At 45.2% G+C, this 27,079-nt stretch overlaps 2 protein-coding genes across 6 annotated transcripts; both read right to left on the bottom strand.

The window, feature by feature from the left end:
* Positions 1-929: 929 nt before the first annotated feature.
* On the bottom strand, positions 930-17,547 carry ZNF202 (zinc finger protein 202). 5 transcript variants are annotated; one of them, XM_088018148.1, is made up of 9 exons: positions 17,489-17,547; positions 16,073-16,191; positions 7,860-11,054; positions 7,156-7,659; positions 6,251-6,461; positions 5,798-5,886; positions 4,742-4,871; positions 4,081-4,200; positions 930-3,558 (listed from the first exon to the last, which is right to left on the bottom strand). In XM_088018148.1, exons 3-9 carry the CDS (start codon positions 7,887-7,889, stop codon positions 2,564-2,566), a joined length of 2,079 nt encoding a protein of 692 aa, XP_087874274.1. In that variant the 5' UTR covers positions 7,890-11,054; positions 16,073-16,191; positions 17,489-17,547; the 3' UTR covers positions 930-2,563. The 5 variants fall into 5 exon arrangements, with proteins under 5 accessions (XP_087874274.1, XP_087874275.1, XP_087874273.1 ...); XM_088018149.1 differs by having other exon boundaries at positions 10,946-11,054; XM_088018147.1 differs by having other exon boundaries at positions 7,156-11,054.
* A 7,886-nt stretch (positions 17,548-25,433) lies between these two features.
* On the bottom strand, positions 25,434-26,370 carry OR6X1 (olfactory receptor family 6 subfamily X member 1). Its single transcript, XM_028125866.2, is given in 2 exon segments — positions 25,434-25,650; positions 25,652-26,370. Coding segments are annotated over 2 exon segments (936 nt in total).
* Positions 26,371-27,079: the final 709 nt, after the last annotated feature.

Here is a 27,079-nt window from a genome sequence, read left to right as displayed (position 1 = left end):
TGGAGAAGAGGCTGAATATTCCTTGGTTATTCCTAAACTAAATGGCCAAAAGCTCAAACATTATTTTAATTTCATAACTTGACTAGCATGTGCCTTAATTTCCAACAATCCACCAATTTCCTTGAGTTGTTGATTTAAGAGTACTTTATAGCTTCCTCCAAGTATTATTTTTAAAATCCTCTTTATTCTCTAGAAACTTTAATTTAGTATCAAGAACACCAGTATTCAACTGTTCACAAAATTCTACAGGGAACCCCTTCAGGGTAACCTGCGGCCCAGCACCTGCCCCTGTCCAGCTGTAGTCTCTTGCTCACTGCAGGTTCTTGCATAGGCCCTTCTGCTGCAATCTTCAGTTCTGCTCATGCTCAGGTTTAGGAGACAGCATGCCCCTCCATGAACCTCAAGCAGAGATTCAGTGTCAGCATATGAAACTTTGCTAGGGGATCGGCAATAAAAGAACTATTTGATGTTCCAACAAACTGGACCAGTCTCTCACTTTTCCTCATGTACAATTCTCTTGACAGTTTCTCACTTACTGCAGTAACGCAGGTAAATCAGTGAACAAAGTCACTGTTCTGTTAGAACAAATTTGTTCTGTTAACCTCCAGAATTCTATCAGCTCCCGTAATTGATATGAGCTAGGAAAAATGATCTCTTGGGACTGTATTTCACCAGCACAAATATGTTTAGCCTTCAGATCTAGGGTTCAGAAATGTCGGCCCATTAGGCGTGTCTTCTGCAAACCACAGGCACAGATCTTACCTCAGTTTGCCATCTATTCCCTTTGGCTCTGCTAACCATGACCAGCCCCGTGGAAAACTACTTTGTACTCTCTGATGTCTTTGTGTGTATGATGTTCAGAACTACCTGGAACCCGAAGCCTTGGGAACTGAGTAAGATGCAAAGTTCCAGAAACCAGGGAACGTGGCTGCCGGTGTTACTTTTATTTATTACATATGTGTCTATCTCCAGGACAATGACTGGTATCAAAGCAAAACTGGTCAACTGGAGGATCATTAGTGACCAAAATGAGAATTGCCTTGTCGAGCTGGTAGGGCTGAGCCGGGTTATCCCACCCATTTTCTCTGTACACACTGGCACATAATGGACTGAGAAACAGCTGAAGAAACCAGGCACAGAAGACAATCTCCCTTCTCATGCTTTAATCCCATACCCTATGCTCCACTTATGGAGGACGCTCATCCAGTCCTTGCCACTCCCACAAGCAGAGCAGGTGAGGTTCATAATTATTCAACCTCATCTCCAAGGAACCTTTATCAGGCAACAGAGATCCTACTATCAGGTCATGAGATAATACTATTTAGTTCTTAATTACATAAAAATGAGATCACATAAGAAAAAGCAAACAACGCAATTACATGAAAGCCATTTACTCCTGGTAAATTCTTCAGGGTCCCAGGTGCTGGGGTTCCTAATTTCCCCTGATATCAGAGAACCAAGGCGGGGATGACAGGGGCTGGGTGTCAGTATAGTCTTGATGGCCTTCGCCAGCAGCAACAGCTTTTAAAAATTTTGCTCCACAGTTTGGTCTCAGGTCTTCTCATGTTCCTCATATAAAGGAAGTGACCCAATCAATCATGACTCTGTAATTACTATAGTACCTATGTAAGCTGACATGGTTCCAAAATCCCCTCACAAACCCATGTGAAGAGGGCAGGAGGGGTGGGCTTGTACACGTGTGGGAATGTAAATGATATCACGGTTTAACTGACTCCCCCAGCACCCAACTTGCGCCTCACTTTTGCAGAAGTGCTAGGGGCAAAACCAAGAGGCTCGTAGAACACTAAGAAGGGTGGGCATGAGTATTCTAACAGGAAAGCATCCCACAAGGAAAGAGGCTTCTGACTAGGTCCTCCTTTCTAGCAGGGTCTGGCACCTGGTATTTTGGCAATGGGTAAGGGAGCAGCCTGACAAGGTCCACGGGAAACAGCCTCGAGGTTTTCCCCCATCAGACACTTCTCCCATCTCTCCCCAAGATCAAAGGAAAGTGCATGGTGAAGAAGTGAACCAGTGAGAGATTTGTAGTTATCCTGTGAGTGTGTGGCAGAGCCATGAGGATGCAAAATCTCCTGCCTTGAGTTCAGGGCTGTGTGCTTTAAGATTTGAGCCCAGTAAGGACAGAATCCTAGAGGCCGGTCCCTTACCATACCTAAAGGGCCGTCCTGGGCAACTTTATACTTGAGGCTGTGAAGCAGTCTTTAGGATATGCAACAGCCTATTTTGGGCAAAATATAATAACCACAACCTCGGAAGTCTTCTAAATCTCCTCCTTCACACCCATGAGGTAGAGGCGGGAACACTCCAGTCAAGGAGAAGCCTCCACCCAGGTTGTACTTTGGGCAAAAAAAATCTCCTCAAGGTGCAGAAGAAGGTTGAGAGGTTCTGCCAGGGGGATTTTAATTTAGCTGTGGGAAGAGGTGACGGAGAACTGGGCAAGTCAGGGAGACTCCCTGGAAAAGGTCTTCCCGAGCTGACAAGAGGGCATCTCCTCGCCCATCCCCGGGTGAGGGCTGAATGCAGACCTCCTCACACAGGAAGCTAGCTAGGAGGTCTTTTCTGAGTGGGTCCTCTGATGCCTGATTAAGTGATAGCCCCTGCTGAAGCTTTTTCCACAGGTAGGGCACGTGAATGGTTTCTCGCCAGTGTGGGTTCTTTGATGCCTGACAAGGTGGTCCCTCCGACTGAAACTTTTCCCACATTCGTTGCACCGGCAGGGCCTCACTGAGGCGTGTCCTCGCAGGTGCTTGGCAAACGCAGCGCTGTGGTTGAAGCACCGCCCACACTCGCTACAGAGATACAGCTCCTCAGCTGCGTGGGTCTTCCGGTGCGCCAGATACCGCCTGTGGTCGCTGAAGTCCTCCCCACACTCTCCACACAGGTAGGGTTTGCCTCCGAGGTGGATTCTTTGGTGTGTTGTCAGCACAGACTTCTGGCTGAAGCTTTTGCCACAAATAGTACAGAAGAAGGGTTTTTCTCCTGTGTGTGTCCTCTGATGCCGGACAAGGTCTGAGGTCCAGCGGAAGTGTTTTCCACAATCGTCACACCTATAGGGTTTCTCAACAGGTGGAGTTCTCTCAGCCTGGACCAGAGAGGAGGCCTCATCCAAATTCTTCCGGTTTAGGGGAAATTTATAAGGAGTGCCCATTTTGTGAACCTTCTGGTGCCTGGCAAGATGTGAGCTCCGCGTGTAACTTTTCCCACACTCCATACATTTATAGGGTTTTTCTCCTGTATGAGTTCTTAGGTGTCTAACAAGGTGGGAGTTACAAGTGAAACTTTTCCCACATACAGGACAGTCATGGTGTCTCCCTAACAAGGGGTGGATAGGCATGGTTTCCCGAAGATTCGATAAACTATTAACTTGAGAAATACTTGTACCAAATCTTCTTTCGTTAAGTCTATTTGGATCATCCTCAAGGACTATTTCCCAGTCTGGAGTCTGGTGGATTTCTGGATCTCCCAAAATAGATCTGTGTAGATCTTCCAAACTTAGATCTTCCTGCTCAAGATACTCTTCTTCATCTTCACTCCTATCTCCTGCAGAGAGGGTGAGAGGAGAACAGGGGAAATTATAGAGCGGACGATGCCTTCCACACGACGGCGGCGTTTTTAAACTGTCTTGGGAAGGCAAGACCACACAGAGAGAAGCCCACATTTCATAACTGCAGAGGCTGGGAAAGAAGGAAATAACTGGTCAACTGATTTCTGTCACGTGCCAGGCACTTTCTTATATGGTATCTCATGCTGTCGACAAGCCTCGGTGCGGACAAAGATTATTATCCCCATTTCACAAATGTGGACACTGAGGACCAAGAGTTTAAGTGACCTGCTTCATACATGACTACAGCTGCATTCCGAAGTTCCCATTTTTTCTCTTTCACCATCTTACATTACACGAATGATGGGAGGGAAAGAGCGGGGTGAGGACAGAAGAACTTGGCATTCAGAGGGGGACAGGGGTGATGGCCAACAGGTTAGAAGAACCAATGAGAGGGGCACCCCAGAGGGAGAGGGGAAGTGCCAGCTCTGTGGGGGAAGATGCCTTTTGTCGTTCCTCACCTGTGTAGGTAAAACTCAGGATTTCTGGCTCTTGAGGCTCTTGAGGCTCTGGGGTATCTGGGACCAAAGGCTCTTCCTCTCTAACGTGGGAGATCTCATCTAGTCTGGGGATTGGAAATGCTGCTCAAGAGAGGGAAAGCGGGACATTACGATTGGTTCGGCAATTCCCCGTGTTAAGAGCAGATCTTTGCTGTTGGGTAGACTGCAGAACAAACGGACAGCCCAGTCAGTGGATCCAATCTGGTCTTTTTAGCTCGAGCACCTCTCACCAAATCCTGCATATTTCATGCCCTTTGTCTGCGACTCAATGATCTAGGACCGTTAATGCTCCCTCTTTCCCCGTATTCAAGTAAGCAGATCAACTTCTATTGCTTGTTTCCAAAACTCACACGCTACCTCCAACATACTAAAAAGCTATATATTATAATTTTATTCTCTTATTAGAAGTTTCCAAGCACTTTCTAAGCATTTCCTCCTCCCTTGAACTTGGAAGGATATCGTCTTGCTTATATTATAGCTCCTCCTTCAATCTCACGGGGGGGGGGGGGCAGGCGTAAGAGAAGCGTGGTGCCTATAGTCTAAGATCTAAGACCCCCACAATTTCCAACAGGAGAAAGTCCTCTGTGCTCAGAACACCCTAGAAACACTTGAAATTCCTTACACAAAGAGACCACAATTCCACAGTCTTCTTCCAAGACATATTCTCCATAGAACTCTTTCTGTGCGGGATCCAGATCGCTCCACTGGTCCTGGGAGAAGCACACAGCCACGTCCTTGAAAGTTACCAATCCCTGAAACGACACAGGCTTCAGTTAAAAAGGGGAGCTTCCTGGAGCCGCCCATTTCGTTCCTGGAATGAAGGTTACGCCCGGAGACAAAAGGAACGCACACAGGACTCCGGGCTCCCTTGGGGAAATCTGTGGCACCCTTGGCTGCCGCTCCCCGACTTCCTACTTCCTCCTCCGGGCCCCCCGGTCCCACCACTTTCTCTCAGGGCAAACCTCTGCTCTTCTTCTTGAGCATATGGGTTAACGCACAAGAAAGGTCTTAAAAGTCCTAATTAACTCCCTAATTGATGCCTTAATACCACCTACGTTTCTGCAAAAATTCACCTTTTCTGGAAAGCTCTCCCTAACTGACCTTCTCCAGGGACCCCCATCACCTACACGGTCGGCAGAGCACACACAGGCCCTTCTGCTGCAGCTAGACTACAATCTGAAACCACGGATGCTTCTTTTCCTTTTCTCTCCAGCCTCTAGCTTAGTTTTCGGGCCCTGACCATTTTAAGGGATTCCTATGAGTAGTGGCCTGAGTGCAGTCCTTACAAGAGGATACCACACAACTTTGGAAATCATTTCTGCAGCAGTCAGCCATTCTTACAAATGACTATCAAGTTTACTCCTTAAAAACACACAAAAAACAAGCCTTCATTCAGCAACTTCCAGGTTGTACTGGAGAGTTCTAAAATAATCCTATCTTGTTAGTTCCTCCCTCTGGGCAGTGGCAAATAAAGAGGCTCTGGAGCCTGCAGATCCAACTGAGACTATGATAATTCATCCCATTCGATTCAACTCCTGCTGTAGACACGTCTAGAACGGAGAACTTAAGTTGGCAAAAGGAGGGTGGAAATTTGTGTCCTGTCTGACCCGTTCAGTATACAGCTAATGCCTGATGGTTCTTCAAATTCTCTGAGGCACAGAGGGAAACTAGAGCACACCTGTGAAAGAGCAGTAAGAAGGGCAACCATCTCTGGGTTTCCAGTGTTCCTCTCTTCAGGAAGGTCTGGGTCCTGGGACATTGGAACCTCTACGAAGAAAAGAATGCGGAGATCAGCAATATGCAGTTTGCCCAGGTAAGTGGCAAACAGCCGAGTAGCTCTCATGCTCTTTGGTAGGAATCAGGAAACTGGCCCAAGGGCAGCTCGAATCATCCCAGTGCCACCATCTGGAACACTACTGAAATGCCAAGAGAACCACCAAGGATTGGTTGGCTATTAAAGCTCGGCCCAGTTTCTGGGGGACTCTAGCTAGTACCGTCTCCTCTCAACACCCTGGATTCTGTGATTTATTCCCACTATGCTCCCCACACCTAGCCTCCTTAGTAGAGGGGAAATATCCCCCTTCCCACGCTCTGCCCGTCACAATGCCCCGCTTCCGCTGAGGCTTCCCACCGCTCTCCTGCAGGGGCTGGAACTCCAATTCATGGCACAGGCTCTGCTCTTCTGGTGGCCCCAGACTGGGGCTCTGTATGGTCTCCTCACGGGACGCCTCGGGAGTCGAGGTCTGCACAGGGTTCTGCAGCTCACTAGGTGACTCGGGCTCTGCTTCCGGATGCACCGTCTCCTCTGACAGGACTTCCTGGCCATGAACATGGACAGTCACCTGGGAATAATTCCAATTTCCAGTCAGCATGGAGTCAAGAGGAAAGTCTCGGTTGACATCAGGGCTTATTTTTGGAGAACCTGCCAACAGGAACACTCCCAAAGGGTCCCAGATGAGGAGGGGAGTCTCCGGTTCCATTGGGGCATGCAAGAGCTGTTGCAGGTTACCCTCACCAGGACAAGGCAGGGATGTTTGGATACTGCACAGCTTCCTTACCCTCCTCAACCCTGCCCGTCACCCAGGGCTCTAGGACACCCACCCTTCCCATCTCTACCTCTCCCACCCGTAGCTCTCTCCTTGTTGTTTTTGCTTCCGTGTCTTACGGTCCTGGGGGAGGGGGATCTGTGACTGAGAGTCTAGATCTTTTGAGGAAGTCACAAAATTGGCCTCCCCAGGAACTAGAGGTTCAAAAGCCAAAGAAAGGAAAAAACCGTATGACCCTTGAGAGCTGAGATCCCTAAGATCCTCCCTAGGCAGGTGTTTCAAAAACGAGAAAGTCACACTCACTCACACACAAACACACGCACACACACACCTCTGCCCCTTACGGATCTAGCTGCAACCTGAGAGCACAGCCAATTAGTTTTAAAGGGTAAATGATGGGGGCCTTTGTATGCCCTACCCCCAAATCCATCCTTCCAGCAAACAAATAGGCCCCCTCCACATCACATAGATCAGGACTCCCCCTCCTCACCCACCGCCTTGGTCTCCTGGGTTGTTTCTGCAAACCCTCCACCAGCGTCACTGCCTCCTCGCCACTCTCTGGCCGTTGGCCCCGCACCCAGCTCTGCAGTTCTCCAGGCAGGACGGTAAGGAACTGTTCTAGCACAAGCAGCTCTAGGATCTGCTCCTTTGTCCGCCTTTCAGGCCTCAGCCACTGATGACAAAGTTCTCGCAGTCGGATGAGAGCTTCTCGAGGGCTTGCGGCTTCCTGGTAGCGAAAGCGCCGGAAGTTCTGGTGTGAGGTCTCGAGCACGGGGTCATCTCTCTGTAAGACAGACTCTGGCCTACAGGTGAAATCATCTTCCAATTTCACCATCAGAATTCCCTCTTCTTCCCAAAGATCCTGGTCCTCTGGTTCCAAGGCTGCAGCCATTGTTTGGCTCTCGGGGGGAGGGGTCTCACACCATCTAGAGCTCACACTGTCATTAGCCCCCAGTCTCAGCCTGGGCACCTCAAGGAGTTTCTCCCAAGGGACCTGGGGCAGAGAAGTAGAGACAAACATGAGTATAAGCATGAGATTATACACAGGGAAAATAGTTCTGAGTTCACTCATAACCCCGCACACATAACACTTCCTTACACTATTAAATCCCCTGCCCCCAATCTCCACAACCATCAGCTCTAAATAGATTTGGCTGAAATCGGATGATCTATGCCTCAAGTATGTTCTCTTACCCCTTGTCCTTGGCCAGGTTCACACCCCATAGAGAAACAGAAAAAAACTGCATCTCTTCTTCAAGAACCCTGTGAACCTGCAAGGAGAATGGTGAGGACCAAGGACGCTGCTCATTGCCTGCTGGAACATGTGGTACTGACCATGTCACACACACGTTTACATACACACCAGGAGAGGAGACACATCCGCCAGGCTGAAACAGATGGGGAAGCCTTTATAAAGGCTCACTGCAAACTGAATTACACTCAATATGAATTCCTCTGTAAAATGGGGACTCTCAAGAGATTTGAGGGGCAAATTGTGTGAGGTAACAGTGAGGAAAGCCCCTTACACAGTGGCGGGTGCACAGGCACTCCCAAGAGCAACCTTCCGCTTACTAAGACATCTTAATGGGAGGACCTCTGGACCCTCAAACCCAAGTGTTCAAAACTGAACTCATTCTGCTGACTCCCAAATCCACCCCTCTTCCCAAGATCCTGTCTTGGCTGAGATCATCACTAGCTAAGTAAACACTCAACTTTGTAATCTTTAGACTCAATTCTGATTCTTTCCCATTGCTTACAGCCCATTAAACCAATTCTACCTCGTAAGCCTCTAAATCTGTTTCCTCCTCTTTGCCAGAGACCGCTTTAGTTTGGGCCCTCAGCTCTCGCCTGGACTATTGACCTAACTTCCTAACTGGGATCCCTGCGTACTCGACCATGAGTAAAGGGCAGCATAATTATGGTGAAGCTTTTGCAAAGTAAGTATCGCTCAACACTCTTCTGGATACTTGGGATTTAGTCAATGTAGGCAACTGTATCCTTCGAAATGCTACACGTGGTCCTGATGTGTGTGATGGTGGAGGAACCACCTAGGGCGTGTAAGTTAAGGAGTGAGTCTGGTGTCAGGGGTTAAATTTGGGCTGTACCGTTTAGTAGGTGTGAGGCCAATAGTTAAGTTCCTATGCTCTCTATGCCTGTTTCCCCATCTGTGGCATGGAGGCAAGGATGGTATCCATCTAATAGCGTGACTATGAGGATTAAACATACCACCCTATGCCAAGTGCTCAGAAGAGCAATGGCAACCCAATGTTAACTATCTTTCTAAATTATAGTCCCAACTGCACTGCTCAACATTTAAAAATACTTCTGTTAGTAAGATCAGCTATAACATCCTTGGCATGGCACATGAAGCTCTTCACAATCAGCCCTCAGTTGATTTTTCAAGCCTAATATCCTCCCCTTTGCTGTGTTATCACGGAGCTATCATGGGTGCACTGCTGATCTTCCAATCGAAAGGGGGTGTCTTTTCAGGACACCATGCCTGTAGGAAGGCTGTTCCTTCTAAATGCAATGTTCCCACCCCCCACCTCCAATGCTGCATGGTGTGTTCCATTTCTTCACATGGCCCCCTCTTCTTCATTCCTATGATTTACACCCTAGCTCCTTATCAGTTCTTGTCTGGATTACTCCAACTGCCTCCAATCCTGAGCCACCTGCCTCCTAGGTTTGTTACCTTCAAGCTACCAAGGACAGTATCACAAGAGTGACCAGCACTGTTGGCAAATGTGATCATGTCCCTTTCCTATTTAAGATCCTCAACCATTCCTCTGTCTCGTAAGTGAAAGACAAACTCCTAAGTATTATAGATTAGGCAGACTTTCCTTTCTCCCTCCTCTTCAATCCTCAATACACGCAGCACGCCCACGCGTGCACATGCACGCGCGCGCACACACACACACACACACACGCATTGTGTATGCCTGTGAAGCACACACAAATCCCATCTCTTTGGCTTTAGAACATGTTGTTCCTTGTGAGTCTTTACCCTTCATTAGGTGAAACTTTACTTCTAAGACAGCTCAGACTTCATGTTTTCTGAGATATTTTCTTTGATCCCATTCCCCTTACCCTTAAAATGGTGAGAAATCACTGTGCTTCTGCAGCAACCTGGGCACACCTCTATCACCACGTCTGTGGTATCGATCCTGGGATACCAGATACAGCCACTGGTTACGCTTCCTACGAAACTCCTTCAACTTTCCAACATGCATAATAAAGTGCGCAGTAAGGGAATTTAAACGAATAAGCTAAAGTTTTCTTCCTCTTTTTTATCAGCAAGAATCCACCTTTCCCTCCACTGTTTCTACACTCTTTTATTCACCGATCTTGTTAATCCTTCCTTCTAAATGTCTTTCCAATTCATCCATCTCATCTCCACTTCCATTCCCCTGGTTGAGCCATTATGAACCACTGAACGGTATCAGTGGGACCTTTTAAAAACATGACCGTCTCCTACACCACACTGGTAGGTAACAGTCACTTGTATGTTGAATGAACGACTCTGTTCAGGTCACCCCTAGTCTTCCCAGTCCTGCCCCCTCCGCACCCCTCTCCACATGCAACCTGAAGCGTTCTTCATTTTGCAGTCTTTTGGGTCTTCATTACCTCAGCCTCAGATCCACCTTCAAGGTTAGCGATCCGCTCTTAAGAGCTGGGTCTAATTAGATGCTGCCCAGCAAATTGAGTTTAATTTCAATGACCCTATTATTTATTTTTATCTGTATCTCAAATGGCTTTTCATTCATTCGTGCTCTTACTTCTCTTCCAGTAGCCTCAAATATCCACTACCTACTTTCATAGTCGGCTTTAGAGTTCCCTCATTTCTCGGTCTTTATGTGCTAATTGTCCTCCCTCCTGAATCTGCAGTCTCTACCCCATGGTGGTCTGTTTTCTACACGGTTTGTGGTTTTTAAAATTTTATGCCTATCTTCAGTGAGACTGTTTTCTTTGGGAGTTCTGAGAGAAGACAGAATCAACAGAGTCTTTTGGCTTAATGAAGGGACCTCAATCGTCTTCAGAGTCTGAGAACCCATGCGCAGGAAAGCAGACTAGAAGCTCTCCTTGTTTCCACGGAGCACTGGCTACCACAGATTGTCTACCATGGAGTCTATGAAGTCTGCATTGACAGCAGCATTCCTGCTCTCGCTCTCCAAAGACAAAGGAACAGTTTTACCCTAATGCTGGCCCACATAAAACCTGCTGTTTCTAAATCCGCTTCAGAAATCATCAATTGAGGTTTCCATTGCTTGTTTTGGATTTACTTTGGCAGCTCAGGAAGAGATGAAGGCAAACAGATGAGCAATGGCGGGATGAAGGGCAGAAGAGTCGTCCCTGGTGGGGCAAGGGATGGGAAGGAACCGGAGGCAGGCACTGCAGTGGAAAGAACACTGGGTCAGGTACCCAAAGAGGCGCATCCTAGCCCCACATCCTCAAGTACCTGGAGCAGCTCTAAGGGTTCCATGACATCACACACACAAGAGCCCTTGTAAAGGGGAAAGCCCTCTGCAGAGAACTACTCTCCTAACTCACAGGATTAGCTGAGCTCTGTGAGCTTATGAACTAAAATGTGCTGTGCAAAGGTCAAGTATTAGAAACAGAAAACGGACGTTGTTTCATTCTAGGTTCCTAGGATATGCTACACCGCAAGTCGGCCTGCAATTTGTTGCCCTTGCTATTCTAATACTTTCCCTCAGTGTCTGTCCTTGGAAGGGTTCCGCAATGACAGATAAAAACTGAAGAGGACTATACAGAGAGACTGAACCCAGGCCAGGAAGAGCAAAAGACTTGGTTCCAGAAGGCTCTGAAACAATGTCTGCAGAAAAGCTTCACAGGCCTAGGGCTGGGTGCAGTCCACGACCTAGTCTCTTGGAGTGAGTGTTTCCAGGATGTATGGAGCAGGACTGGGGAGATGTGGAAAAGGTAAGAGCTTTCTCCGGTCTTTGGTCCAACTACCTCTGACCCTTATCTGAATGTGTCACATGGCACTGAAGGCCGTAACTGCATTCTATTGACAAGAACAGAAAACTGCAGGCATTAAAAGGATATATGGTTCTCTACCTTAAAATCTGACTACTTGGGGAGAGCTTTCTGGACCCTAAATGACAATGTTTGTGGTCATACAGTATCTACCCAATAGAGAGATAGTGATCTATTTACTGGCAAATAATCTTCAGTAGTGGTCAGAGAGGTTCAAATGATTATATTTAGCAGATACCTATTTCCCTTCCTGCCTCCAATTTTATTTTTTACCCTAATGCTGGCCCATAACCTGGCAATCTGGGTATGTCTGTTCTCTGGGGTTAACCAGACCTTCCAACTGCTCTTCCCATTGTTCTAGAATAGAAATCAACTAATAAAAATTGTTAACTGCCCTGTTCTAATGCTGTATTCTTCTTTTTTAGAGAGGGAGAGGGAAAAGAGAAAGGATGGGAAGGGGTAAAGCCAAAGGGAAAGAGAGAGACTCTCAAGCAGGCTCCACACTCAGCATGGAGCCCGACACGGGGCTTGATCTCATGATCCTGACACTATGACCTGAGACGAAATCAGTCTGTTACCCAGGTGCCCCACTGTATTCGTCTTCAAAACTAAAGATTATCTGGTATGATCCTTCTACTGGAAAGATGATCTTTTATGGTTAATTGTCCTGTATACAAGTGTTTATCCATGCTTTCCACATAATGGTTCAGGGCTTTGGAGCCCTGAGTTTGAATCCCTCTCCTCATTTACTGGCCACGGGACACTCCCTGTCTTGTTCTCATTTTCAAAATGTGGCTACACTACCTACCTCCCATGGTTGTTTTAAGGAGTAAATGAAGTAACGTATAGAATCACTGCAGCATAGAGCCCAGTACAGAGTAGATGCTCAATAGATTTTGTTCTCTTTCCTTCAAAGTGCTTTAAATCCTTTTGGGAAGGCAAGATTAAATGATAAACAGGCAGTCCTTTATTTCATTCATCATCATTCCAAAAAATTTTAAATGCACAGGAAAAATCTTGGCCTGTTTACTGTTATATCAAAAGTAGGGGGGTGGGGGAATGGGTTAGCCTGGTGATGGGTATTAAAGAGGGCACGTTCTGCGTGGAGCACTGGGTGTTATGCACAAACAATGAATCATGGAACACTACATCCAAAACTAATGATGTAATGTATGGTGATTAACATAACAATAAAAAATTTAAAAAAAAAAGTAAAGTGTTAAACTGAAAGAAGAGTCCTTGCTTTGAAAAGACTTATCAGCTAAGATAAGAGCCTTGGAACACAGATGGGATGGAACCTTCCAGCCAAGTTCTCCTGCCCAAGACCTATCAGTGGTGCTTCTCCTTACCAGTGTTGCAGTCCTGTCTCCTCCCTCGAACTGGGAAGAGGCAATCTGGGGCAAGCCCAGTTAGTATACCTACGAAGTCCCTTGAAAACTTAACCCAGAAGGCTGGAGAAATGAAAGGGAAGGCATTCACTGACTTTTGGCCTTCTAACAAATCATGATTAGTATGCTTCAAACCATGTTTAAAAACTATTTCTTTAAAATCTTTTTGCCGGAGCGCCTGGGTGGCTCAGCTGGTTAAGCATCTGCCTTCGGCTCAGGTCATGATCCTGGGGTCCTGGGATCGAGCCCCGCATCGAGCTCCCTGCTCAGCGGGGAGCCTGCTTCTCTCTCTCCCTGTCTGCTGTTCCCCCTGCTTGTGTGCTCTCGCTCTCTGTCAAATAAAGAAACAAAATCTTTAAAAAAAATTTTTTTACCATTTACATCTTTCCTTCATTAGATTCAGCATAAAATATCTGAATAGCAAGGGGAGAAGTGGCTCAAAGCTTATTACAATAGGTTTCAAAGAAACAGGGTAAGTCGGAGTGAGGGGGAAGACAGGGAAGAAATAAACCCAGAGGCTAAATAAGTAGTGGCGGTGGGTGGTACAGGGAAATCAGGGGAAAGCCAAGACACGAGTATCTTTTGCCCTGAAATTCTGTAGACTCTGTGGTTAGGATCAAGGTATAAAGTGGGTATAAAAATGTCACTGGGAGTAAATGTAAACACAAATAATGTGAGATAAACTATAAAAACTGTAACAATTCACTTTATTTTTAATTAATGTTTTTCTAGGTGTGTATCACAGGCCCAGGAGACAGTGCTGAATGTTGGTAGTTCTGCCTTTGGAAGTAGGTGATTTGTGTTCTACCTTCTGAAGATGTGTCATCTGAGAACTAGGAATGACTCTCCGCCTGAAGGCAGAGAGCTGGATCATATTATGAGAAACCATCTTGCTTTTTGATGGTGATAGAGGGGCTTCAAGAGAAACAAGGATACAGGGCTTCTTTATTGAATACCTAGGCCATGATGTATTAGCCTAAGATGGTGACAGGCATTTACTCAAGACTTCAGGTGGGCTAGAGGCCACAAACAGATTTTCAAGTCCAGAACTGAGTATCTGGCTATCCTGATGATATTGGTTAACGTTCAACATGAAGCTAGGCTTTTCTAAACCTTAAGGGTGGTCAATGGCTTAAATAAAACAGGTTAATCTATACCCCTCAGTTTGAAATAGAACATCACAAATGAATCTGAAGTGGGAAAAGGGCACCCTTCAAACCTGACACCCACCCTGATGACAGTGGCAGCTTTCATGTGGCAGGCAGAGTTAAACTAGCTGTACCTAATTCATTACTACGATGAACATGCTCAATGCCAATCACACGGACAGTTGGAGGAACCATTATTTAGTGAAAAACAACAGGATACTATATTTTATAACTAGAGACTGACCTGAGGAGTAAACATGGATAATTCAGAACAGTCAATTCAAGAGTCATGTATTATGCTTTGTTTTGTAACTGATACTGTCAAAATACTCTTGCTTTGTGTCTAGACGACTTCCTTCTGGCATTGCCCGAGGCTCCCTCACTTATGATGAGATGATAAAAGATGGGACCCATGCCTATGGGACCAGAGGAATCAGAGGAGCAGCAGTCTCCACTGCAGATTAAATCATGGTACAAAGAGGGGCGCCTGGGAGGCTCAGTCGTTAAGCGTCTGCCTTCGGCTCAGGTCATGATCCTGGAGTCCCGGGATCGAGCCCTACATCGGACTCCCTGCTCCGCGGGAAGCCCACTTCTCCCTCTCCCACTCCCCGTCTGTGTTCCCTCACTCACTGGGTCTCTCTCTGTCAAAAAAATAAAATCTTAAAAAAAATAAATAAATAAATCATGGTACAAAGAGTAGAAGGCATCCCAGTATGGCAAGGACCTCTTTATTCATTTTTATATTCTAAGTGCCTAACACTTTGTCAGATGCTTGGTAGAAAAGGCGCTCAGTAAAACGTGTTGAATTTTATTAAGCTATTTCTCTTACTCCAAGTTGGATATGGATGCACTAAAATTCAGAATCAGTGGGTGCCACGGCTTTGGTAATAAATCACTCATGGGGACGGTTATAGGAATTTGGCATTGGCATTTATCCCAATCGCCTGGGGGAATCAGGTGGCACAGCCATATACTGCTTTACAATGTGGTACAGGACGAGTGGAGAAAAACTTCTTCAAAGGGAAAAGAGAGCAGGGGATATGATTATTCATTCTACAAATATCTACAGAGCATCAATTGTGTGTCCCACACAAACCAAGGTCCAGGCGGAGAAAGATGAAAAAAAGCACTGGCTCTGACCTTAAAAAATTTAATAAGTAGTTAAGAAGTAGCAGGAACTTTAGCATACTCGCAATTTGTAGCAGAAACCTAAATATGGATATAAGCTATATGGTCAAAATGGAAGCTCCTATCAAGAGAATTAAGAAAATCAAGGGGAAAATTCATCAATATTTCATCTTCCATTTGGCATAAGATCACTAGCATTTGGAGGTTTGTTTTTTTTTTAAGTACGCTTTCTTAATTTTAAAAACGAAAGAACTCAGACCTAAGTGGTTAAATTATCCACACAAGATCATATTACTAGTTTTTTTTCTTCTCCATATTACTAGTTTCTAACACAGAAGTACACACACAGGTCTTTTGATCCCCCAAACCACTGCACTGTTTATGTGAAGGAGATTGGCCAAAGGCAGTGGTTCTCAGTGTGAGAAACCCAAACCAGCAGTGCAAGCACCTAAAAACTTGTCAGAAATGTGCAGATTTTCAAGCCCAGGCCCAGAACTATTATCAGAAACTCTGGGGGTGGCCCCAGCAATCTCTTCCACAAGCCCTCCCTTCAGGTGCTTGAGAAGCATGATAAATTTGAGAGCCAGTACCTAAGGCAAAGAAAGTAAACTTGAGGTTCAGGCAGAAAGCATCCAACTTTTCCAGTGCTGGCCAAATTTACAGGAAGGTTTGCAAAAGTCAAAAGAGTCTAGGACTGTTTTATGCCTGTGCAAATTAACTGGAAAAAAAATGCAAACCTGTAACTTACCTCATCTGTATATAGTTTGTAATGCCCAAGAGTCCCTCACATCGCTGTAAACCTTGCTGTGCCCTTGAAATGACTGTCTACTGCAATATAGAATTTAAAAGAGTGCAAAAGGGGTACAGCTGGAGGAAAAAGGGGGAAAGATTATGAATCCCAGGTATCTGGTCCTAAGAGGAAAAATCCCCTTCCTCCCACCAACCCTGCCCACGCTCTTATACTAGAATCTATCAGCAGAAAGTTACCCAAGACGAATGGCCACAAACCCTAACTGCTTGGTTGTCACATACTTCCCACCAACATGCCTCCCACTGGCTTCCTCACAACCTTTCTGAAGCGGCTTTCTGGATCAAGGCCCAGGGGGGTGACTTGGAAGAGAAGCTGGGAGAAGGGAAGGGGGACTCCACTAGCTTTCTGTGGCTCCTGAGTCAGGGTGCCCTGGGTGTCACCTGCAGTGTGTGGACAAAGAAAAAGCAACAGTGAGAGCCTGAATGTGACAGTGCTCCCCAGGACCAAGGTGGTCAAAGGACAGCGAGGCCTAGGGGCCCACCTTTGGGGTGGTCAGTACAGGGACCAAGGCAGACAGGGAAATCAAAGCGCCTGGGAGACAAGAATCTCCAATGCCAGAAAAATAAAAATTGGGCTGACCCCTGAGAGAACACAGAATATCCATGGCATACAAACTAACAAACTTTTGGTCACACCAGACAAGAAGCAGAGGCCTACATACTCCTGCTGTGGGTAACGGTGGTGTTCAGAAGTGCCAAAACTGGCTGTGAGGGGTTGCGGGGGGAGGGAAGTTGCAAGCGGAGACAGAAGCTACTAGCTTGAGGGGAAGCGTGGGGTCGGTCACAGTGGCAGCTGAAAAGCCACAGGCCCGACGGTATCCAAGGGTGATAAGATCACGGGTGAGGGTATCTGTGTGTGTGTGGAGGGGGTGGGTTGGTGGTGGAGAGAGATGGGGCTTGTCTGGGCCGGGAGCCTGCGGGGGATGGGATGGAGGGGGGGTGGCTCTTGAACAATCTGAAAGACCGGGTGAGAAAAAGCTAGGGGAAATAAAGGGGCCTAGATCACTCCTCTCTCGGTGCCTGGGGGCCAGTTGGCGCGGAAGCAATGGGAGGTACGAACTAACTGCGTTTCTACAGGCCTCAGGAGGGGGCGGAGGGCGGTGGCTGCACTGAAAGAAGCCCGGAGCGCCATCCGCGCCCCCAGAGGTTCGAGCTCCGGCCACCAGGAGCCCCGGGGACCACAACGCCCAGACCCCCTCACTACACCGCCGCCGCCCCTTCTGCCAGGACAGTGAGATTTCCCCACGATCTGGGGGGGCGGGGTCTCAAACCTCTCCCCCTCTTCCCCGCCCTGCCCTGCCCGGCTCAACGCGATCCGGCCCGGCCCGGCCCGGCCCAGCCCCTCAGCACTCACGGCTCCGGCAGCTCCGGCAGCTCCTCCCCTGCCCCGGCTTCTCCCCCACCCACTCCCGGCCGTAGCAGCGCCGCCGGATCCGAGCCGCGCGGGGCCTGGCGGGTCGGAACACGTGGGGCCTTTGCGCCCGGAACCGGAAGCTGGGCTTCGCCCCGCCTGTTCGCGGCGCTGGAGCCCTTCTAGGCAGCGGGAGGTTTGGTCTCTGTGCGCTGCGCGCGGGTGGAGGCTCTGATCGCCGCGGGGACCCAGCGCGGAAAGTCTCAAGCCATACCGCTTCCGCCCGCCGCTCCTGCAGCCCGCGGCCTTCAGTTTACACACATACCCGTTTCACCGCTTTTGTTTGTCTTTAAAGATTTTATTTATTTATTATTATTATTTTTTAAGATTTTATTCATTTATTTGAGAGAGAAAGAATGAGAGATAGAGAGCACGAGAGGGAAGAGGGTCAGAGGGAGAAGCCCACTCCCTGCTGAGCAGGGAGCCCGATGCAGGACTCGATCCCGGGACTCCAGGATCATGACCTGAGCCGAAGGCAGTCGCTTAACCAACTGAGCCACCCAGGCGCCCAAGATTTTATTTATTTGACACAGAGAGAGAGAGCGAGAGCAGGAACACAAGCGGGGGAGTGGGAGAGGGAGAAGCAGGCTTCCTGCCGATCAGGGAGCCCGATGATGCGGGAGTCGATCCCAGGACCCCGGGGTCCTGACCTGAGCCGAAGGCAGATGCTTAACGACTGAGCCATCCAGGCGCACCTGTTTCACCGCTTTTGATCTCTGCTTTGATTTTGGAGTCTGTAACTCTACTTGTTTTTCTTGAATTGTCCGCGAAGCGGGGTAGCAAGGAGAGCCGTTTGGGGTTTGGCTCTTGCATTCACGAGCAGTTGTGAGGCCTCGGGCAATCCCCTATACCCCTCTAGAGTTCAGTGTGCTCTTCTAAAATGGGTATAATAATACCCTTGCTCTGAGAGCTAAGGGATATGTTGCATGCGAACTCTGGAACGTAGTAAGAGCTTAGTAAGAGAATAGTTACGGTATCCTGTTCTCTTCTGTTTTCCTTGGAGCATGTCTTTGTGTTTCGTTAAGACTGACCTCCCTGACCTCATTTGTTCAGTTTGTCTCGGCCAGTGATCTCTCCTATTTTCCTTTTTATTCTCCCTGTCCCTTGAACCCCCTAAGTCACCCCTCTCCACGTGCCATGGGAGAACCTTCTCTCCCCCCAACTATGTCTTACACGTTTCATTTTAATAGGACACATTGCTGGGATCAGTCTATTGTGTTTGAAGCCAAGGTGTTCGTTACTTTTTTATTTTTTTAAAGATTTTATTTATTTATTTGAGAGAGAGAGAATGAGATAGAGAGCATGAGAGGGGGGAGGGTCAGAGGGCGAAGCAGACTCCCCGCCCAGCAGGGAGCCCGATGCGGGACTCGATGCTAGGACTCCAGGATCATGACCTGAGCTGAAGGCAGTCGCTTAACCAACTGAGCCACCCAGGTGCCCCTATTCGTTACTTTTGATGGAGGGGCAGGAATATACGGTTCGTGAAGGTCTACTGTGTGCCAGATGTTCTCATTATAGATTTCATTTAATATTTTAAAGTATTAAGTTCATAAATGATACATAAATGTTTTTCTAAACATTTCAAACATTGCAGTTAATGACCTTTTACTAAGCCTGGCTTCCTCATCTCTCTCACCAAATGTTTATTCTTACGTGTTTACCTTACCTTTTCTATACTTTTACATACAATATACATAAGTATTCATAGAAATCATATATTATTATTTTGTGTGTGTATGCATATATGTGTGGGTTCATGTTGGATTCCTCAGTTTGCTATTTTCTCCCAGTATTGGGCCTTGGAGACCTGTTCATAGTACATACAGATCTCCCTTATTCCTTCTACTTTTCGCATAACCTTCCATTGTGTGACTAGCCATTTCCCTATGGGTAGTATGTGTGGTTTATAATTGTTACTATCACAAACAATGCTATAATAAACATCTTCTTCATGCATACATGCAAATGTTACTCTGGGACAAAGAAAAAGTATTGCTGGGTCATAGGTTGTATACATTCAATCAATACTACCAAATTATCTCCCCAGAGACTGCACCAATTTATGATCTTAAGGGCTGTATATGAGAATGTTTTTCCCCCATATTCATGCCACTATTTTATGTTGTTAACCTTGTAAAGTGAGGATCGCCTGGGTGGCTCATTTGGTTAAGCATTCGACTCTCGGTTTTGGCCTGGGTCATGGTCTCAGGGTCCTGGGATTGAGCCCTGACTGACTTGCACTGAGCAGGGAGCCTGCTTAAGATTTCCCCTCTCTCTCTCTCTCTCCCTCGCCCGCCCTGACTCCCCCCCCCGCCCCGGCTCGTTCTCTCTCTCACTCTCTCTCAAAAAAACTTGTAAAATGGGTAAAAATTGATGTTTCATTATTTTACCTTTTCCAGGATTAAGAATGAAAATGAACAGTCTTTGTATGTTTATTGGTGACTTGTAGTTTTCCTATGAGTTTGCCCATTTCTCAATTGGATTTTTTTCTTATTCTTGTTAAATGTTATATATTCTTGTTAGTAATCATTTAATATGTATGTTGCAAATAATTTCTTTGACTTTATAGCTTACATTCTAACTTTGTTTATGGTTTTAAGTTTCAAATTGTGGGCGCCTGGGTGGCTTAGCCGTTGGGCATCTGCCTTCGTCTTGGGGCATGATCCCGGGGTCCTGGGATCAGCCCCACATCGGGCTCCCTGCTCAGCGGGAAACCTGCTTCTCCCTCTCATACTCCCCTTGCTTGTGTTCCCTCTCTCGCTGTCTCTCTCTATGTCAAATAAATAAATGAAGAAAATCTTTGGGAAAAAATAAAGAAAGAACAGGAGTCAAAGTCTTTATTTAAAAAAAAGTTTCAGGGGCACCTGGGTGGCTCAATTGGTTAAGTGGCTGCCTTCAGCTTGGGTCATGATCCCGGGGTCGTGGGATCGAGCCCCACATCGGGCTTCCTGCTCGGCGGGGAGCCTGCTTTCTCCCTCTCCCTGGGCCTGCCTCTCTGCCTACTTGTGCTCTCTCTCTATCTCTCTGTCAAATCAATAAATAAAATCTTTAAAAAAAACAAAAAAATTAAAAAAGTTTCAAATTGGGTAAATTTGATACACTCTTTTTCTCAGTGGCTTTGAATTTCATGTCTTACTCCAGAACATTTTTGTCCACACCAAAATCAACAGGGCTTCGTCCTATATTTTCTTTTACTACTTTTTTGCTCTCCTTTTTATGAATTTGAATTTACTTTTGTGATTGGTATAAATTGGGGATTCTAATCTAATATGGCCTATGGTAATTCATTTATACTTTTAAAACACAGAGTGTGGGATATTTACATAACAGAACTACAGAGATTACAATCTATATGTGATGTGACTGATTTTCTGTCCGTCCAGTTATCTGGTCCTTCATTCGTCAGTGGGATTTATTTATTGAGTAACTACTGTTGCCGGACACTGTGGTAGTATATGGAATACAGTGGAGAACAACCTGTCCTCATGGAGCTTTCATGTGGATGTGTGTGTTTGGGAGGGAAGAAACATATTTGAATAAATTACTTATGATTGTGGTACGTTCTACAAAGGAGAAGTACAACCTATTGCAAGAGCTTATGACTGGTGGTCCTAATCCAGGTGATGATGCTGGTAGACAGGTGGTTAGCGGAAACTTTCTTGAGTAGTAAACTTTGAGCAGAGTTCTGAAGGATGAGTGGGCAGGCTGAGATTGGGGGTGGGAGTGGGAAGTGGGGTAAGAAAGAATATTTGAAGTAATAGTGTGTATGCAAGGGTCCTGAGGTGGAAAGGAGCTTAGGGTATTGGAGAAACTGAGAGGATAGTGTGTCTAGGGCCAGAAAGCAATAGAGAAATATATGAGATGGACCTGGTATTGTGAACAGGGATCAGATCTGATAGACCAAATGTCTTATAGACTAAATTAAGCATTATCTGTTACAGTTAATGGGAAGCCATTGAAGGATTTTAATCAAGTGACATGATTAGATATAGATGTTTATAAGATCCTTCTGGTCACAGAAGAGAATGAAGGGGTCCAAGAGTAGATGGGGAAAGGTGATTTACAAAGTTATTATTGTAGGTCAACTGCTTGGACTAAAGCCATAGTGTGGAGATGGGGGCATTAGGTTGTTGTTTTTTTTTTAAACAGTATTTGATGAAGACCAAAGAACTAATTATTAGGAGAATGGTTGCTTCTGCACTTGGAAGAGAGAGACTATTTTCGAAAAATTAAAGAAATGGCAGGAGTAATTAGTGGAGTGGGCTGATCTGAAAGTGTGTGTCATTCTACCCTTTTAGTTGTTCAGTCTGAGACTAACTGAATACCAGGTACAGAAAGTGGATGGTTCTGGAAGAGTCATGTGTAAATGGCATTTTTATAATTGGACTCATTTAAACTTGCAAGGAGAATATGTAATTCAAAGTGGTGGTAAGCCACTTGGTCAGGTAAATATGTAATCATGTCCAATTCTTTGTATTCAACTTTTCTTGTATTGGAGTTAAAAATTTTATCTCCAAGTTGGTCGGTCATTTATGAATATCGTGGAATTATAAGAGCCTGATAAAAACAGAGATGACTTTGGATGCGCCTTAAGGAACATGGCAGGAAACCTTTAGTCTAAGGCACATTGAGAAAAGTGGTCTGTAGCTGGGTAAGCTTGGGAAAGGCATATTCTCTTATCTTCCTCTTGGGAGTTTCTAATGCATGTGAAGATTATTAGAACTGAAAAAGTAAAGCTGAATTTATTACTTGACAGGTAAAGGGGAGCTGTATCACTCAAAAGTGACTTTGGTCTTTCTGAGTTACAAGGGAGGGGCTAGATCGTGGATAAGGAAAGGAAGTCTTGCCCAAATAAGGCAGGAACAAGAGGCCACCATTTGACTGGTTGAGGAGAGGATTGTAAAGTCTCCTTTTGAAATGGTCATTGCTCTGGTTGACATCACTAATAGTGGGCACAGTTCTTAATAAAACCAAGATGATATAACAGGCAGTTTTATATGCATAAGCTTGGGAGTTAGAAATTGTTTTTCAACATAGCATTAAAGATTCTGAGAAATTGAGTAGTGAAAGAACCTGCTTAACCTTGTCTAACTCTGTATGTCCCCCGATTTGAATACTTGAACCCTGTTTTTAATTACTAATGTATTCTTGGAACACATCATGGAAACAACCGCTTTACTTAAGTGTGTACATTTTTTCAGGAACAAATTAACTCAAGAGCTCATTGTCAAGGATTTGGCTCAGCTGTATGCATGAGCTCCACCTTGTCATCAGAGTTACCAGTCGTAGAAAAATAATTACTATCCAGGGATCTGAGTAAGAGGTTGTTTATGATATTGTTTGGATGAGTTCTTGTTGTAATTTCTTATTCTCTTGGAGAAAGCTGGGGTATGTACATTTGGGGAAGATATTTGGGTTCTAGAGCCCTAAGAAACAGGGCAATGTAAAGTCAAGCTCTGCCACGTTGTCTCTGTGGCCAGGGCTCCTTTTGGCCAGGGCTCCCTTTCCTCAAAACAACACTCTGGCTCCTGTAGGCACTGGAGGTAGACAACACACTCCCTGGTGACTTTGGAGGGACCATGTTGGTGAAGATCTAAGGCAGGGCTACCTAGAAGTCTTGTAACCCATTTCATTCTTGATGTTCAGGTGTTGGAGCATCTTTGTTGGATAGGCTTCTCCAACTCTGGCATTTCCAACCCCTAGCACTGATTTTCTGGCAGACTACACAAAAATGTTTTTTTCAACAGAATCGGTACCTGGCACATTGCTTGGGACATGATACCAATACATCAATAAAATATGAAAAATGCTTGAATAAATGATGTCTGTTTTGATTTTCATGAATTGGACTCAGGTGGTACTCTCACATTTGTTCTCTCCTTTATAAGATCTGTCAAGGTGTTCTATGTTACCCTCTGTCTGCTATCAAACAGGTAACTTTTTTTTTTTTCAAACAGGTAACTCTTAAGGCAATAGGCTAGGCCCAGGGAAACTAATATCTGTGAAACTTGAAAGCAGATTTTAAAAGTGTTTTTAAGTAATAATATAACCCAAGTGTCTCAATTCCCCAAGATATAGGTTACCTGGAGCCATGCCCAAGCCAATGAAAGTCTGAAGTTCTTCCTAAAATTTCTGCATATTCTGTGGCCGTTGCTGTGAGCTTTTCTATGGGCTGTCCCGCATCCAAACCACATCATTCCAGACAAGAAACTCAGTTCTTCCTTGAATTACATGCACAACATACACATACACGAATGTGTGTGACCTACACAGCCTGTTCATATATATATTTGTAATGTAGGAGACTTTACTAAAGGTTCAAGGGGAAGACAGTTGAACAGCATAGAAATGTGGCCTCAAATTGAGGATAGGCATCTCCACCTTTAAAATGCTCTGTAGGCTCCCCAACTTTGGAGAATTTCCACTGGCTTCTTCCCACAGACTTTTCTGCTACATTCATCTTTTGGGCTCATTTCTCCTCTCTTTACTTTTTGTGCCATTTTCCCCTCTGAGGAGCACTTAGATATTACCCAGATTTTCTCATTCAGGGCAATTTAAACCATTCTTTTGATGACAGGGCTCTTGATAATATTCATCCTAAAGCTCTCTCTCTCCCTCTGCCTTCAAATGACCAATTTCACCTGCCTGGCCCCAAGACAGCTCCTCTCTAAGATCAGATCAGATCGGACAGTTGAGATAATAACATTTTCACCTCATTACACTTTGTTTTGCTTTTGCAATTTTCAACTCAATATTAAAAAGGATGTGCAGTAATCCTTTTTTAAAAAATCACAGTTTAATGAGCTTTTAATGATAGACTTTTTTTTGCTGTGGGAAGAGGGGCACATATAATACTCATTTTTACAAACTGACTCACCTGCATCATCATTCTGTAAAAAACTTTTTCTGCCAAATGTCTTGCCCGAGAACATGGTTAAATGAATAGGTTTGTCATTGCCTTGAGGGACATTACATGATAACCTTACATTCAAGCCCTGTCCTTAATGTAACCTTGGGACTGAGTTTTCCAGCAAGAAAATCTTCATAGTTCATTGGCTCTCAGACTTTTGGTTTCTTAGGCACCTGGCCTACCTAGAGTGAAGCATAAGAACTGGCTAAATCCAATTAGAAATTTTCACATGATGTCCTCAAGTTTTGGTATTATCTGGGAATAAACACATTTAGGTGTATGTAGACATTTGTATTCTATTCAAATGAAAGTCCCACAGTATCAAAAAAAACACTTGGTTTATTTAAAACATTTTTGAAAGATCCATTAGAATTGATTAGGAGCCTACGGGGGACTTATACTGTGAAGAAACTAAGTACTGAGAAAATGTGTGGGATGTTTTATGCCATTGACAAGGAAATGAGGCAAGAAGAGTTATTATAAACAAAGAGGGAGACAGGATTCCTTACATTTCTTTTTAAGGCTACTGACAGTTTTCCTTGACTTTTGCCATTTCTACTTGATGCATCTGAAGGTATTCTGGGATTTCCTTGTTGGAGAATGAGTTCATTTCTTTTGAAGGACTCCTGATTCATTTATACATAACGAATTCTTTTTTTTTTTTTAAGATTTTATTTATTTATTTGACAGAGAAAGAGAGAGAGAGTTCATAAGCAGGGGGAGAGGAAGAGGGAGAAGCAGACTTTCCGCTGAGCAGGGAGTCCAATGTGGGGCTCGATCCCAGGACCCTGGGATCATGACCTGAACTGAAGGCAGCCGCTTAACCGACTGAGCCACGCAGGCGCCCCTATACATAACAAATTCTTATAGGAGACTTTAACCATCATAGTTTGCTTTTACATCTTTACCTTCTCCACAGTCCTCTTTCACATTTAATTTTTGTATCTGCCTTAAGTTCATTTTGATGTGTTGCATGTTTTACTGTGGATGATGAGTCTTTGGACAAGCCATTGCCTTCCTTAGGGCTGCTTTCACCTTCTTGTTTCTAATTGTATAAATGAAGGGATTCAGAAGAGGTGTGAGGATAGTATTTAGCACGGACACCACCTTATTAATCTTAAAGGAAGAGTGTGTTGTGGGTCTCAGGTACATGAACAAAACAGCACCATAGAGCAGGGAGACTACTGTCAGGTGAGGCACAGGTAGAGAAAGTCTTCTGTCGGCCAGTGGCTGAAAGAATCTGTAGGATCGTGGACAAGATATAAAGATAAGAAATCATTGTGAAGAGGAGTGACCCTAGGATCACCAGGACGGTCGCCAAAAGACCCAGGAGCTCCAGCATGCTTGTGTCTGCACAGGCTGCTTTCAAAATGGGACCAACATCACAGTAGAAATGATTGATGACATTGTTGCCACAGAATGGCACCTGGATGAGCAGCAGCATCTGACCAAAGACAACGGTAAAGCCTACCACCCAGGAACCGAGGGCAAGTTGCAGGCAGAGGTTGCTGGTCATAATGGTGGGGTAGCGAAGGGGCTTTCAGATGGCCAGGTAATGGTCAAAAGACGTGATGGTGAGGATAAAGAACTCAGTGGTGCCCAGGAAAAAGTGGAAGAAAGCCTGCGGTAGGCAGCAGGGGATGCAGATAGCTGTTCTTGCCACCACAAAAGTTTCCAACAGTTTGGGGATGACTGTGGTCATCCCTTAGATCTCTAAGAAGGACAAGGTGCAGAGGAAGAAGTACATTGGTATTTGAAGCTTGGGCTCTGCCCAGACAATGGCAATTATGAGCCCCTTGCCTGCAAGGGTTAATATGTAGATGAAAAAGATGACTATAAAGAGAGGGATCTGTAGTCCTTGGATATCAGGAAAGCCTAGGAGGATGAGCTCTGTGATTGTCGTGCCATTTCTCATGTCCCTTGAAACTCTAGAAAGACAAGCAAGGAAAGTAGCTTCTTCAAATCTCATGCTCAAATACAGGTTGGACACAAAAAAAGGATTCTGAGTCTATATAAGGTCCTTCAGGACACTCCCCCTCCTTCGCATACACATATACACCCTCAGCACTCCTTCGTTACTCAGGATTGGGCTTGTCCTTTTGCCAGCTAAACCATCTTTTAATGGACTTCGAAAGTACCAAGTACACTTGGTGAGTGGAAAAGTACTTTTCCATCCATATACAGCTAGGAGAATGATCACTGCAACAGGGTTTAACTGTCAATAATCCATATGATTTTTTTTAAAGTATATACAATGGTATGTCTGCATAAACTGAGCTGTGGGTTCATAAGAAATAATCCACACTCCCCTTTTCTGTTCTAAAAGAAATTCTTGATTTATATTACAAATATGTTTAAGAAAGCTGATTTTACAACCCCTCCCCCCACATCTCTCTGGGTGTATTTATACAACTAAAAATCATTGCTGTTATATATTAGCGGTGAAATACTAACTTAGATAATGGAACAGATGTTTTTCTCAAGAATCCACTTCCAAATTCTAATTCAGACTCATAACAAAGGAGACTAAAAAACATTCAAATGAAATGAATAAAATTGCTAAGCAAGTAGGAAAATGTACTAAGCTTTAATTTAAAATGCCAAGACAAGCTGAATTAGGGCCT

The sequence above is a fragment of the Eumetopias jubatus genome, unplaced genomic scaffold (assembly GCF_037043125.1).
Source record: "Eumetopias jubatus isolate StellerSeaLion01/CBP00866 unplaced genomic scaffold, mEumJub1_p1.0 scaffold_13, whole genome shotgun sequence".
Lineage (NCBI taxonomy): Eukaryota > Metazoa > Chordata > Mammalia > Carnivora > Otariidae > Eumetopias > Eumetopias jubatus.
Note: the sequence above shows the minus strand (reverse complement) of the source record. Positions and strands in the feature narration are given on the sequence as shown.